The following is a 16574-nucleotide window of genomic DNA, read 5'->3' as shown; positions in this document are numbered from 1 at the left end:
AAAACTCCAAACCATCCTTCTATTCTGCCTCTGCAGAACCCTCCCCTGTCACCACCCCACCGCTACCTATTTCCTAGACCGCTGAAGGGTTTTATATCCTTCTTGTTTAGCATTTTGTAACCCTGTCACAGTCAAGGAGGCATGCAGAGGATTTCACCAATAACTACAAAGAACTGAGAGAGCAGGTTATATGTAGCAAGAAAAATGGGGGCAGCTGAAGGGAGAAAAGGCTGAGGGAAGTTTCTGTTATATAGCACGGCCCTGACCTAGGGCTAATGCACTCTTTGTGGAGTTAGGTGAAAGCATTAACAATGAATAATTATTCCTGTCATGTACAGTTTTAAAAGTACTTCACAGGAGGAAGGCAAACATCAATGGCACATTTCATAATTGGGAGAAAGAAACAAAAGTGATGCGACCTGCTCAAGGTCACACACCAGTCGCAGGATAAAAACTGGGAACAAAAGCTCAGAGCCAAGGGTTTTTCAAACCAAACAGTGATTCTGGTTATCTCAGTGCAGCATGCCACAGATGGCATGATGTAAAGGAGGTCTGATTTCTAGAGAGTGCTGAGCAGTCACTTTTTGAACTTCAGCTTCATTTTAAAACCTGCCTGCTCTTGCCCCTGTATTGATGTACGCACAACTAACAGTTAACTCTGAAAATCTTGTCAGTGGCCTTCCTCACTGCCTTGCTCACTGGACCGCATTGCCTCACAACAGTGATATAGAAGGGAGAAGTTTAAACCTGTTACAGCATTTATGAATAAGCAAATCTCCAAAAAGACGTACAGGATATTATTGATACAATCTTTTTTAAAAACTGCATTCATTTTGTTGCTCCAAAATCATTGCATTTCTCTTGAGCACACTTCCATGTGCACACAAGTAGGCACAAGTGAGCACGTACACAGAATTAGCCTCATGAAATTAAAATTGGTATATACCTGCTTTTTTCATGACACGACCATGCAGGCTTCATGCAGGGTACGCATCCCATCTCATATCTTATGCTAATACATTTCAGGTTGAAGAAGAGTGCAATGCGGATGTGTACGAATGCTCTTCTTTTCAAAAAATAAAAAAAGTGGAACGTAAAAGCTCAAAAATGGGTACAAATGAACAGGCAAGGATAACTACATGATGTTGACCTGACCAAGGACAGTGTTGAAGGGAGTAGCTGGCCACATCATAATGGCAACACTATACATTCATAAAAATCTTATTTTAGAAAAAGATAGATACTTTATCACTAAGGCTAACGCTATCTGCAGGGTAAATCACTAAATCCAGGTAAGTCATTGGCAAAATTCCCAGCAACTTCTGCAGTGTCAGGGCTTCACTGTTGGGGCTTCAACTGCTCAGCAGATTCCCCAGATACCAGGCCCTTCACTTTGAACCTGCTCTGATTTTCTTGATGGTGCTGAGCACCCTCTACTCTTACCCATGTAAATGGGAGCTGAGATCCTCAGTTCTCTGAACTTTACTGGCATGCTCAGCATCTCACAGGAGAGAAAGACACTGATGATCACTAATGCTGCAACAATTAATCACTAAATAGCATGATTTTTGAACTTACACTTTTTTGATTAACTGTTATTTGTTAAGAAACAGCAACGACTTGCTCAGTACTGCATAGGATAGAAAAACCTTGCCTGTATAAGGGGAACTTACTGTGTGAAAAACAGACTATGCAAAGAGACCCTAAGGAGAAAGGGAGAGGAAGGGAGAGAAAGAAAGAGAAAAAATGTGTCATTTATTATTTTCTTCTTCCTCCTTTTTAAAACATATTATAACAAGAGAGACATCAGTTTTTGGAAGCTATTTAGATGAAGCCTGGGATTAGGCCATGGCCACGGAAGAAAACAGGCATAGGAACAGAAGACAAAGGCATAGTTAGTTCTGGGTTTCTGAAATAAAGAGCTGGAATACACACAGAAGGAAAAAGATGAGGCTGTGAAATTCCCCTTTGATACTATGGGCAAAGGTAACAATAGAGAAGATATCTAAAGAGAGAAAGAAGGTATTGTAGATATGACCATATTAACAACACTTACAAATGTTATTTGTGACTGTGGTTTGGACAGATGACAGAGAAGTAGTGTAGAAACAAGAAAGACTTGAAGAGGTCTGTGTCATCAAATAATTTATATTCTAACTATACAGGACTTGCACATTAATAGTGACTAGCCTGATGGACCTGTTCGCCTGAAGTAACTTCATGGCAAAAATAATCCTGATATATATATCTCTCTATATAAATATATACATTTTATATATATATAAAAATAAATAAAAATCCTTTAAGGCTCCATGACCAGCTATAAAATGTCCACACAGTAAACATTAAGAAAGGCTGCAATAAATAACGTAGCACATAAAAATAAACAAGGATTCATAATTAAACAGTATGCTATTCAAGGCAGAAGAGTTTTTGTTTCTTATTTTCTATCATACCTTCTAAAAGGACAACCACACTCCCATACTTGCCTATGGGAGTTCAGTGTCACATTAAAGTATGTGCCTTTCATTATCAAATTCTGGGTGTAGCCTAGTTTCTCAAGTAAAAACAGGCTCGTGTGATTAAAATGTGTGTATGTCTGGGTGCACCTGTCTACCTAATCACTTCTGAACTTGGTGACTAAAATCAGTAAATTTTGAAAGCTGAAAGGACAGACTTCAAAGTCCCCCACCACGAGTTTCATGAAAGCAGGCAGCGGGTAAAGAAGTAGATCCACCGTAGGCCCCACCTACGGGAAATGCTGCAGAGAGCCATACAGGAAAATTCCTGCAGGAGAGACACCACCAAAGGGACTGTGGCCTGCTCCTGGCAGAGTGCCTCGACACTTAATAGCCAGCCACAGCTGATTCCCCAGGAAACTGAAATTCAGCCTGCCAGCCTGATCAGCAGCTTGCACTGCTCGCCAGTACCTGATGCAAGCCAGACAGCTGCTCTCGGCCGCTCAGTGCATCAGTTTGGCTGCGGCTGGGCTCCAAATACATCTCAGTCTGTGTCACCATTTACCTTCTTCTGGTTCGTGCTGCTGGCCAGTCCTTCCAAGTTTGCTCCAGCTTCCTTTGCTCTTTCTGTTGGGCCCTACCTGCAGTCCTTGCCTCTGTGGCTTTCTCATTTTGGCCCCACTCCTCCTTAGTCTCTCCCCCTCAGACCTGGTACACGTTCATTTCATTGATTTTTTGACCCTTGCTCAGGTCCCTAGCCATGTCTTTAGCCTGATCCCAGGCTTCTCTGACCTCTGGGGATGGCTCAGCTCAATCACAGAATTGCTCTCGACTCCACTGACTTCACCCAGTACCAACACTGGGCCTGACGAGTTCATGGCCATGTCTATGTCCATGCCCCACGTTTTGTCTCCCAAGCACCCAGCTCCCATAGTCACTCAACTGTCGTGTCAGAGTGAGACTAAAAGGGAGTACTAAGTCACAGAGAATGGCTTAATGTGCTCAAAATTCATTCTAAGAGCAGGTTTAGCCTAAGCCAGTGGTTTCAAAAGATTTCTGGAAGACGTTAACGTCTGCGTTCTTCTGTTTCACAAGGCACTTGATTTGCAAAACAGAAATTTGCATGCAACAAGACTTCTGTAGCTCCAGGCTTTGTGAAACCACCACTCCTTTCCTGTAATAAACCTTCATTTTTGGGATTACCTTATCAGTAATGATGGTGGAGTTGAACTGATATAGGAAAGCAAACACAAGGGAAGGAACTTGATGACATGACCAAAGTCCCTTAAGTTTCTGATTAATTGGCTCAGGCACCTAAGTGAACTACCAATTCCAGATTATATATAAATTATTAAAATATCATGCAGTCTCTTCAATTAATTATTCCATAAGCAACATAAAGTACTCCTTAGGAAAAAAGTTTTCACTAGCCAGTTGCAGTGCAGATATGCAAGAGGAACATATCTGCAGTACATTCCAGCCAACAACAAAAATAAACATAACTCATATGCTGGGATTGTACTGGCTCTGTAATCCTTTTCATGCCAGCAATTAAAGAGCTCTTTCTTAATTAAACACTCATTCTGTGTTTGCACAAATCTGCCAACCTATCTCCCTTAACTCATCACCATGTATTTTATAGGACTCTCACCCGCAATTTGTTGGAATTTATTTTGCTTTGTTTCTAAAGAGAAGTAAGTTCAATACTGAAATTTATTATGCATCTAAATTCAAAATTTTAGTCCGGACTCTGTTTAATTAAAGAAGCACAGCAGATGCGGCAGACCAGTTCTAAATTTACATTTTAGACCTCTACCCTGCTTATATCAGAAAGACGCCAATTTTCAGGGAACTAAGTGAAAAAGGAATCACAAAAGTCAATTCAGATTAATCTGGGGTTTCTACCCCAATTGTACATACCTTCATTTTCAGTATTGGCTGGAACAGAATCAACACCAAAGGGATGCCATGGCTGAAGGTCATCTAGGCTGAACTCTCCATCCACTGGAAGAAGTTCAACTGTGGTCTTAGTTTCAGTTAATGAAGGCATGAGAGCATCATTTCCATAGCTGATTCTGGGTTCACTGATCATATTGGCCAAAACGTCATCAGAGTAGTTTTGCTCTTTTTGAAGCAATTCATCTGCAAGGAAAAGAACATAGAAACTAACTAAAAGAGCTTGTGGTTTTGAGGACCCCTTTCCAGTGCTATGATAGAAGAAATTTACCATTAAGAGATTCTATTTTTTTATGAAAAAGAAAAATGTAGAGGTTTGGGATAGTCAAAATTCTGTGATGAGCACTGCTGCTAAAGCAGTAAGGCATTTTTTTTAAAATATCAACCAGAAATGTTCAATACTGTTTTCTACCCACATATCACCACAGATTACGGGTCTTTGCTTTATGAGTCCCTGGATTTTTCACAACCACTTTTAAAAGAAGCACAAATCAATTCCCAGCATACTGCTGTAAGTTAACATACAAGAAACCCACAGGAAGAAATGTCTTTTTTCTTTCCTGTTCCTCTTAAATGCTGACTATCATAGCTCATCATTGCTCTTGAATCCTAAGTCACCACAGAACTTACTGTATGAAATTGGGCTTACTATAACAAACTGAATTTGAAGAAACATTTGCTCTCTTAATATATATACCTTAGCCAAAATACTGAAGTAGTTATTTTCCAACAATCTTAAGCAGTAAACATCTGTGATATAAATATGTAGTATTAACCTAAATTCAGGTTTATACAACAGGCAGAATAAAACAGCTAAGTAAAATATTACATTAAATTCTCTGCAAAACATTTTACAAGCAACCAGGACCTAAAGCTGTGCAATATTACATAGGAATTTTTTTTTTTTGCACTAGAACAAGGTGAGAGTAATAAAAGCATTTTTCAACTTCATCAGGTATATGGGACACACTGCCCAATTCAGTGTTAAAAAATAAGCTAGGAGATTGTGTGCTTCATTATTGCAACTCCCCATGACAAAGTTCCTCCACTCTTGAGTCCCCTCTTTGCTGATATTTTTTCTTGGTAGAGGCAAGGCATTATCTGCATGTAACTTTTAGGGAACTTGGCACAGGAGGGTACATTTAAGTAAGAAAGCAATTGCAATGAGGAAGCTAGCAAAGAATTGCTAATAATGTGCCAAGGTACTTAGTACTCAGGCTTTACAGTGCTAAACAGTTTAGACTCAAAACTGTAAAGATTATGCTACTGAGTGCAACTGCTTGCACACATACATGTGTGTGCGCAAGCACACACCAGCTGATGATACAAAAGCTTTCATTCTTCAGTCTTCTTCAGCCAGAAGACTGGCTTCTTTTTCCACTTCATTAATGACCTACTGACTGTCACTGCATCAAACCTCCATCTGAAACCTGCAGCAATTCAGGGTCAGGAAACCCCATGCTGCTGCTAGGTCCTTTGTGCCACTCTGTAGGAGCTCACTTATTTCCCTGTATCAACCGTGAGGAACTGAGTCTACGTTTCCAAACCTACCAGCTTTGAGGCTTCCTAGTTTCTGTGAAGGGTAGCTCTTACTTCAAGGATAGCGAGGTCCAGTCCTGCCAAAACCTTCTAACCCTCAGTAACATCTTTGAGTCTTATTTCCCTCCTGAGCTTACCACAGCAGCACACATGCTAACACCCAGCCCAACACCACAGCACAGCACCATGGAAGTACCCCACACCTGCGCAGCGGTCCTCAGAGAGGATCCCCCCAACACAGAAGCACTGGAGCTGGCTCTGCTTCAATGCCTTCATCAATGAGGATGAATTACGGCTCTGCTCTGCAATAGGTCTCTTAAAGACCATCTGTTAATGAGATAAGTTAACATGGCTCTGTGCTGCCCTATTACTGCACTGAAGCCAGGACATCAAAACAAAACAAAAGTTCCTACCCCAGCCCTGAGGCCAATATGACATAAAGGTCTTAAATCTTGTCAAATGATGTCTAAAACCAGCCTTTCCTGTTTAAACAGTACTTGCATTAGTAGACAGTAAGCCAATTTCACTGTTAATATGTACAGAAAAGTCAATTTTGTCATTTAATTTGTTCATTAAAATGACTTACCGGGACAGCATAGAAAGCCTGTGTAATACTGAATTGTTTTTCCCTTTGTGTTCATTTTATTGAAAACAGTATTATAAGATACATAATAAATCTACCACAGGAGGCAGGTTCAAATTTTTTCTCCCCAGTGCACTTGCATTAATCCTTTATCAAATTAAAGTGTCTCCTTATAGCAGAGAAGAGACAGCCAAAGCAACTCAATATTCTGAGCAGACATTGTATCACATTACAGATGTTAATTCTTATTAGGTACGGACGACAAGACTTTACAAAAAGGAGCTGAATATTAGTGGCCTGAGTAAGAAGGCTGGTTTCTGAAGTGCCAGCTGCCTAGCAGGTAGTCACAGATGACACCATCCAAATATGTTATGATAAAAATCTGAATACATTATGATAAAAAGTCACCATAAATCATAGGAAAGTGATTATCACAGAACCACTAAGCATCCTGATACCTGCAAGTCTTTTTGACAGAGGAACTAGAAGGGTTTTGGGGGACAATTCTCCTCATTCCTGCCATCCTCCCAGTCCCTGGAGACTGCGTAGTAGCCCGGGGCAGACCATGGTGGCTGCGGCATGGAGCTGTGCTGAAGATGCCGTGCCCCCCTGCCCATCAATCCCCCACCACCGCCAGGGATTCCCTGCCCACCCTCACCCTGTTCGCGCACAGTGTTACCTGCGGGATGGCTCCAGTCCCTTGGAAAGTGCCAAGTGCTGCTGCGTAGGGACAGAGGGAGAAGGGGCCTGTCCTCCCGAGGGTGAGGAGAGCCCGGGGCTGGCATGGCACTGGGGAGGAAGGTGAGCGCCATGGGGAGGAAGGCGAAGGCAGCATGAGGCAGGCACAGCCGAGCCCACCAGGCTGACAGAGATGGGCACAAGACTAACATCACGGTACTGTGGATGTATCAAAATTATTAGACACTGGGGAGGACACATACATAGAGATGCTCAATACCACCAAACGGAGAATGCCGTCACCAGGACTTGCAGGTCCCTTTGTTTCCCTGCTCAGCTGCTGTGCACAACGCAGACATTAACTGACCCACACAATAGCTCAAGCAAGGCAGGCACGTATTACAATGAGCAGATTATGATCACATCCATTTTTACAAGAGGGGAAACAACGGCCAAAATGAATCAGCCCATCTGACGTGATGAATCAGAAACTGAACTGTACTGAGATGTTACAAGCTCCTGGCTGATAAACTGTGCTCAAGCCCATCAGATCAAGGCATCTGTGTCTGCACCGAGCAATTGATTTGCAAACAATTGTTCCAATCTGAAAACTGCTAAAAAAGTTTGCTCTAGGATTTCCGGTTATTGATACTAGCTGGCAAATTCCAAGATCAAATTTTCAGTGTTGATTTTGTTCAGAGCATTGTTAGCTACTTCAATCATCAGTTACACTAACGGAAAGCCATACAGCCTCACCGTTACTCATCAGTTGAGTATTCCCTCCATTTATCACAGTTACCAATTCAATCTCCCCACCCTGCAAAAGACAATTCTCTAAATGAGCAGGGAGTACTGCTGGAGGCCAGCATGTGCATTCAAAACTATTTCAGGGGGTTTCTTTGTCGGGCAAATGTCTTCATTATAAGGGGCTGAAAATAGATATATTCTAGGCTGCTCTTCAAGATTTCATCTCATACCAAACCAACAGGCCAAAAACCCTATGACAATTTTCCCATAATAGACTTGTTCCTCTGTAACTGTTGTCGTTGCTTGGCTCATTATCTCCTTGTAACATGCTGCAAGTGCTGCCATCAAGAAGAATATGGAGGATCTTTAAACTTCTTGTCATTTTGAGAGGGTGCGTTCAAAAGTAACCATGACCTTGGGAATAATCCACATTCAGTTTGGACCACAGATCTCCCAGCAGCTCTGGATTTGGTGTGCGGGTGCACAATCACTTTACAAACAGGACATCCCCCCCGGCTTACAACAAATCCTCCTTTAGGCACCCAAACCCTTTCTTTCTCAGGATGAGAAGCTCACTTCTGGGATTTTACTACACATTTCTCAGATTTATCTTCATCATCTCCAAAGAATTTTCACTCATCTTTTGTCTCACTGTGGGCATTTCCCCACAGTTTATCACTACTGAAAAAAACATGTAGAAATACTTAAGTAAAATAGGTTTGGGAAAGTAGACAGAAGGGTAATACCACTACAAACTCCTTTCAGACTACTGTCTCTGTGGTAAAGAGACATACAGAGCAGAAAGCAAAGGAGGAGCAGAGGAAGAGAATGAAAATCTGCTACAAAAGCTGCTGGTGGACCCTTGACTGCTAAGAGCAGTTCATCTACAGTGCTCCTAAATCATGTACTGGCAAAGACATTGTGACAAATCCTATTCAAAGTGATGGAGTCTTAGAATAGCAAAAAACATGTTATTTTTTAACTAACTATCTGCTTTGTATTGGCAAGCAACATCGGCAGAGTCTGGCATGCTTACCCCAATACTTAACTGATGCAGCTATAATGGCAGAAGTTTAATATAGAACAGCTTTACTTGCTGCTCTGGAATGCCAGCAGTCCATTAGCTATCTTTCAAATCATCATTTTTATTTAGTGTAGTAGTTCATTATTTAACATTTCCAAAACTAATTATAATATCTAAGTTTAGGAGTTTGTTGTGTTTTCTTTCTAAGGAGCCTATCTACCAGATGAAAAGCTCTGCTATCCCTACCCTGTGCAGGATTTTCGAATTTACTTAAAAAGCAGCTTTAAAATTAGGAGTTATAACTTTTAGAAGTTCTATAAATCAACAGAGCATTTTTCTTTAATTTAAAGGTCTTATACACTATTAGGAAACAAAATGCACCCAAAACACCTCTTCTGCGTAGTAGTTAAGACCCCATCAAATTACATGCCATAGTTTAATCCCAACACCAAACCTCCTTTCTAAAGCCACATCTACGTGATAGAATATATATTGATTTAACAAAATAGGTTTGGGAACCAATTCAAATAAATTGTTACAAATGCAGACAGTCTTATTGCCTTGTAGTGATTATCTTATCAGTCACTATTCAGTCTGAACTGAACACATGTTTTTCCCAAAGTTGTGGTCGCTTTTGAGCATATGCTTTCAAAATGACAAATTAAAAAGTGTCAGCAACCTCCTCATTCTTCTCGATGGCAGAACTTGCAGAGCAGTTGAGTCATACTGATTGCTTCATTTGCACGTGCACAGAGATTAGCTTATACCAGTTTGAAGACAGTTTAAATCATGCAAATGTTTTATGTTACAATTAAGTTTTGCTAAGAACATCTACACAATAGTTTCTTACAGTACACCTGGTAAATAGTAACATGTTAGACACAGTAACTCTGCTGCTTTCAGATGTATGCCTATCTTATGGGCTAAATCAGTATGTAGTAGTTTTATAATCTTCAATAGGAGCACGTGTCCAAAGGAGTTGTGCTGACGTAATGTAGTCAGGTTTTAAGGAAATTTGAACGGCTGCATCTTGGCAACTGTATGAGTCAAAAAACCTCAAACTGGTAAATATAAAAACAAGGCCTCCCTAATGGCTTTGCCTTGGTGAATGAAGTAAGCTTTTTTTTTAAAACAAAACAAAACAATATTTTCCCATGTATCTGACTCTATATTAGGGCTCATATATATCATATAAATTTTATACATAAATTATATACTTCATATAAAAATTTATAATATACATTTTTATATTATATATATTTATACATAGCACATATAATATATATATATATAAAATAAAATTTATACCTATATAAAATGACAGCATACCTCTAACCAATAGTTATACTAGTTTCACTTTCACAAGCTTGGTGCAAATAAATACATGTTTTTCACATTCAGAAAGCCCGTGTATTTCTGCATAAGTCATTTTCACTGACATGTGTTGTAAGTAAGTGTTTGTGTAGGAAACTCCGGAATACTAAGTGTTAGTATTGCAGGTAAAGATTTTAAAAAGGGTGACTTTTTTGGTTCAAAGTGCTTTCCACACCTGTGATGAATGCAAATTCTATAAAGTCAGGGAGGTAGGTTAAGTCACTTGTATATCCTGTGGGTTTCATATACATAACTTTTTACACCAAATGATATTTCCTCCTCTGAGGTGAAAGAAAGGAATATGCCAAAAAATACATGGGGAATTTCCTCCAGTCCCTGCCCAAGTCAGAGGAAATTGTAAGCGTGAGCTTAAATTTAATCTCATTGAATTCTGCATTTAAGCAAAAAGGGTTAAGCTCTGCTCAATTCCAAACATATACTTTATAAAATCAATTTCTAAGGTGTTTTGCTGCATCAAGTATTACAAGATTATAATGTCACATACTACTAAGTGTCATCATTATAACATTATTAAGGTACGAAATACAATTATGTGGTATTCAGTGTTGAACTAATTCATTTTTACAGTGTAAGTCAAATACAATTTGGAGAGCAACTCTGATGAGAACTTTATTGGAAGTGACCTGTCTCCAGGAAGGTGCAAGAGCGGCTCTGTCGCCTGCGTGCTTTGAAGATGGTGATAAAAGAGCCATCTACATCATCACTGTGAAGTACTGGAAATGAGCCCAATCTGCAACATTCAGATTCGTATTGGCAGAGAAATGTGATCAACTCATCAGAGTTAAGCTTCTTCCCATCTCATGGTTAGCCTGTGCTATTACACCACAGGTCTGCTAATTTGGAAGCTTTTATGGTGCAGTATGTCTCTCTCTCAATGTGGAGCTGAGACTTAAAGAGCAAGAACCATGGAAAAATAATATTTCACAGTTCTTATTTTCTTTCCTTAAGAGACATCACCACTAGGGCAAGAGTAGGTAGCAGCAGTAGCTTTGCAGACTTCAGAGATTTCTTATGCTAATGAAAATCTTGTTCAATAAGGTGACAAGACTTCTGTTTTTTCAAGTTCTAGGAAAATGAGCATTTAAGGTATAATAAAATAGTAAACTTAAGAATTTTTTCCTAGAAATAAAATAATAACAACTACCCTCTAGCCTTAGCTAATATCCTATAGCCTTAGAACCAAAGCTTTGAGAGAAATACACCTCTGAACTTCAGAGCAGCTGTAATACTTGGAACCTATTAAAAGTGAACATCCTTCTAACACATAAAAATAGAAAAAAACCACAACTTTATCATCACTTTTGGGTAAAAATTCTGAATGAAATGTAGTTATTTGTACACTGAGAGCAACTTTTTCAACTTTAGGATCTCTAAGTTCTAGACATATTCCCTCTGCCCCCAAAGCAAACTTTAGTAAGATAAAGGAGAAACAGCAAAAAAAACCCCAACATGGCACTGTGAGAAACTATTACAAGTGCAAACGTATATAATCTTGGGGTAAAGAAAACCATTCACCTAAGTCAGTTATCACTTACAGCTGCTGGGGAGAGATTATAGATTCTTAACAGAAAAGATACCATGTTCTGTCCCTCTCCAGTAAAGTGCCAATTGTGGAAAAGAAGATTCAAATTAAACAGTATTTACATAACAGTAAAACCACTTGAGCAAAAGAGAGGCAATTTAGTTGTCAATTGTAGCTAAAAGTTTTTTCTTTACTGTAATTTAAATACTGACATCTCTTCTTCTTTCTCCTTTCCAATCACAAAATACTTTCCCTCCTTTACTGGGTGTACAGTATAACTAAAACACTTCTAGAGACAATCACCTTCTGCTCTATACAACTCTAACCGTTCTTCATGAAATACTTAGTTTCCTCAAACCTTGAAGTTTATATTACTTAAGAGACATATTCGAAGCCTGGGACAAAATGTTCATAGTTTTCCTTGTGTAAGAATTTATTCACACCTCAGATGCTTGGGGGAAGGGGACTAGTCTGAAATATTGACAAAAATTCTTCAGAACATTCTTCTAGGTAAGACTGAGCAATAAAATTCCCAGTTTCTGCTTCAATGGGAAGAATTGTCAAAAGAGAGAGAGAGAGAGAGAGAGACACACACACACACACGTCTCATTAAAAAAACCCTTCAGCTACTGCCCTGGCGGTGATGCTGTAAGTTAGCATACTGTACTGTCCATTACCTATTGAAAAAGTGCAACTTCTTCAGGACAGCAAGTTCCTCTTCAGGAAGAGGATGGCAACCTAGCATCAAGCTAAGCAAAGAAGTATTAAAAAATGCTTGGGCAAAAATACTGTAACTCCATACTGTAATCAGGAAAAATACACCGTATGCCATCATTCCAATCCACACAGAGCACTGTGTTAAAATCCTGAAGTTTAAATTTAACTCTGTATTTAACTCCAAGTGAAAATACCACTAAATGCTTCAAAGTAGGTGAAAGAGTCTAAATTAAAACACATAAACACCCTCCACCCCAAAATCCCATCGCTTTTTCTGTAACATTAATAAGCATTCATTATTATTCTCCATCAGTCCTATGAGAGGTGGGGAAAAGCTATGTAAGTTTTCATCCCAGATAAGCAGGTTATTAGTATTAAAGCTGAAACTGCCCTACATAAAAAGCATTTAAAAAAACTTCTTCAAAACTTCTATGGAATTTTATTGTCTCATTTTCTATACTGATAAAAACGATCACAGTTACCTGTCGACCTTATAATACACAGTAAAATCCAAAACCACACCAAAACTTAAAACTCTTCCTGTTTCCAACACCTGAAAGAAGTCAATTACTCATCATTTTCTAAATATATTTCTGAAGGTCCAAGTACAAATCCCACATGATTTTTTGACGTGTACTGAACTCTGAGGCAGCTAGGGAACTATTTTTATTATTTAGGGAACCATTAGGGGGTATGTAGGGAACTAAATAATCCACAAGTGTGTGTGTGTATATATATATATATATGTGTATATATAAATACGAAAATTTACAAGTTTTAATTTATTGCACCTGATTCTCCTCATCACAGAATTGCATTTTAGATTTGACTCACTTGTACTAATTTAAATCAGAATTCACCAAAATTGAACTCTGCAGCATCTGCCTCAGACAAAATACATTTTGGCTATTTATTAACTGCAGCTTTAGCACTTGACAGGCCAAATGTATCCTGGGTTATCCGAGTATTCTTGAGACACGTTCATTATGTATAGCAAAAATATACATTAAGGGGTAACATGTCTTATTTTGACGGCTTCTTTGCCATTTTTCATATACATGATTTAATAGCAGGGAGCAGAACAGTGAAAGGACCGGAATCTCCACCTAGCTAGCGCTACTCAAGAAAATATATTTTTCAATTAAATTGGGCATATGAGAATCTCACAGCAGGAGAAAGCTGTGCTGATGAAAAATTGCTTCATTTGTAACCCCATGTGCATGGGAACTGACTGTTAGGAGATTATTGCAATGTTTCCATCAATCCAGCTATTCTGTAAAATCATACATCCTCAGTAATTCTTTTCCTTCTTTATCCTTATAAGAAGAACATGTCTAGCAAGAATAGATCAGATATTCTTGACTGTAATAAGCACCGAAGCATTTTCTTGGAGCCCACCTGAACAGCAAGTTATGCCCGAGTAAAAGAAAACTTAGCACGTCACTGGCATTAGAGGCCCCGTGTATCCTGCACCTCAGGATGCCCGACCACTGTTACACACTTCAGACTCCAGTGTTTAAATTCCTCTGGATGAGAAGACCAGAGACTTGTTCGGGGAGCAGTGACTGCAGCGCTAGCTCTATAAACCACATATTGAGTGCACCTGGCTTGTGCTGACAGCCTGGGACTGATGATCAGCGGACACGTAACAGTTTGCTAGCACAGGAAAATGGGTGCCCAACTCTAAGAACATTAATTTGCTTCTTTTACAATCTAACATTTCCTATTAGGAATTTAATCTCAGACTGAATTATGCAGAATGACAGAACTGTTTTTTTACACCAGGTAGTTATGAAAGAAAACCCATCATTCAACAGTTAGTATGAACTGGAAGCTGCTGTTGCATTGTTTATACTCCTATGATTTTGGGCTGCTTCGGTGCTGACGGATACCAACATCAGGAACTTGATTTAAGACAGCAGGGAGAGGGGTTTGGCTGAGGTGTCCCCGTCCCCACTAACTGGTAAAGGTTGGGGCAGAAGAGCACAAGGAAGCTTTAGCGTCTCCCCAAACCATTCCTTTTTGGCTTAACTGTGGGCTCTCTGCATCAAGCTTCTCAAATATACCTTTTACCTGCTTTAGACATACACATTTCTAAGTAAAGGTATACATATATTCAGTGCACCAAAAAACTCTCTGTAACAAAAAGTAATGGAATTTCCGTAAGTGGGTAATATTTCACTGAACGAGTCCCTCTCCACCTGACTGAAAGCTACACATTCACAGAAAGTCAAGCTCTTCTAAGCTAACCTTCCTTCAGATCATATTTGCAAGCTGGAGAACTTCAAGATTTTTTCGGACTTTTGTTATCCATCCAATAAAAGAGCAACATTTTAAATCTGGCACAAGATAAGCTAGCTCATTAATTCCTTAAGTATAGTGGCAGAAGCAATTACTAGGGACTACAAAAGAGAGGCTGAGAGAAGCCATACTGCTGCACAGAACAGTAAAACCAGACTTTAAAAAAAAAAGGCACCAGGTTAAGGCCACGTGAGAAAAATGTCAGTACCACCATGTATTTTATCTGTATCCTCTCAAAAACAAGTGCTCCAGCTTCTCTTTTTACTTACACCAAAGAGAGAATAGAGTAGCAAATCAAATCAAACACGTTTATGAACATATGTAACTCTGAGGTAATCATGACCAACGATGCTTTTTAAAACAAAACATATCCAGTGCATTCATTTAAAATAATATGTTAGACACTTGCATACAATTGTAACCCCTCTACCAAGAGAAACAATGGTCTCCAAAGCAGAATTCCTCAGCCTCTTGTCTGAAAGACATCAGAACACGGCATGTGAAAGGGTTGGAAAGTTGGAACCAAAATCCTAATGAAATCCACACTTTTCCATGTGTACAACCAAACAAGGAAAAACAGGAGAGAATACAAACTATCAGCAGGCAACTCTTCAAAGTTCAGTGTGGTTTTAATTTAACTCCAGAGTGAAAATCCGTCCTGCACAAGCTCATCTGTACACTCATCTAAAATGGTGTATTAAAAAAAAAAAAAAAAAAGCTGTGAAACAGACACAGTTCCAGACTAAATCTGTTGCCACTGTGATTCCAGCATTTTCTCTCATTCACAAACTCCCTGTGGGACCTGCAGCAGGGATGATAATTTCCTATTTAAGGAGAAGCATATATGAAAAAATACTTGGGCTAGAGTAAGAGAACTAGAAAGAATACAGATTAGAGACTTCAAGCCAGATTTGCCAGGGCAGCAGAGAGTGCCCTCTAGCTATTAGCTCCTACTGAAAATTGAGCTTTTAATTTCCCCTGCTAAAAGATGCACTATTTAGAATGAAACATTTAAATATTCACTGGAATAGTGGATGTCCAGAATATGAATACTTTGTTTATAATCTACAAGTCAATAATTATCAGAAGCTCCTGGTTTCCAATTCTAGCACCTGAACCACTAGACCAGATTTCCTCAAAGGTGCAAATGAAACAACTTTTTCAAACCAAAGGAAAAATACTGTCATAACAAATTTTGTGAGATCTTCTAATTCTGATTAAATTTCTGAAAAGCAGATGAAAAGAAAGATGTCCCACATCTTTTCCTGATTAAAAAAACACCCCTTCCCAACAGATCCAAAGACACGTGAAGCCATTCATCCCTTTCACAGTATCTGCAGATCTGCAGAAAGCTTGTTCTTTTCTTGTCTAAAATCATGTTCACAATATTTATGAGATTAAAAGAAGGCTTGTGCACACAAAAATCAGGATTCATATCTTTCCTAAAGAACAGTAGTGCTCAGGGCAAGATACAATAGACCATTTAGCTACAAAAGATGGGGAGGATATAGTACGCTAGTAATGAAAGCATTTGAAAACGTTAGTGTCAGTGAAGTGTATTTACATCTATTTTAATCATCTACTATTCTCTGCCTAATTATCTATGACAGTCAAATAATCTGGACAGAAAATAAGAGATGCTTGGAAGAGGAA

At 39.1% G+C, this 16574-nt stretch overlaps 1 protein-coding gene across 1 annotated transcript in view; it reads right to left on the bottom strand.

Annotated features, from left to right (window-relative positions):
• Positions 1–16574, bottom strand: part of LOC112977179 (amyloid-beta A4 protein) — a 64875-nt gene that overhangs the window by 24308 nt on the left and 23993 nt on the right. The window contains exon 5 of the mRNA XM_026089222.1: positions 4380–4601. Coding sequence (XP_025945007.1) covers positions 4380–4601 — 222 coding nt within the window. The remainder of the gene's footprint in view (positions 1–4379; positions 4602–16574) is intronic.

Source organism: Apteryx rowi, unplaced genomic scaffold, assembly GCF_003343035.1.
Source record: "Apteryx rowi isolate R43461 unplaced genomic scaffold, aptRow1 scaffold_801, whole genome shotgun sequence".
Taxonomy (NCBI): domain Eukaryota; kingdom Metazoa; phylum Chordata; class Aves; order Apterygiformes; family Apterygidae; genus Apteryx; species Apteryx rowi.
This window is presented reverse-complemented; position numbering and strand designations above follow the sequence as displayed.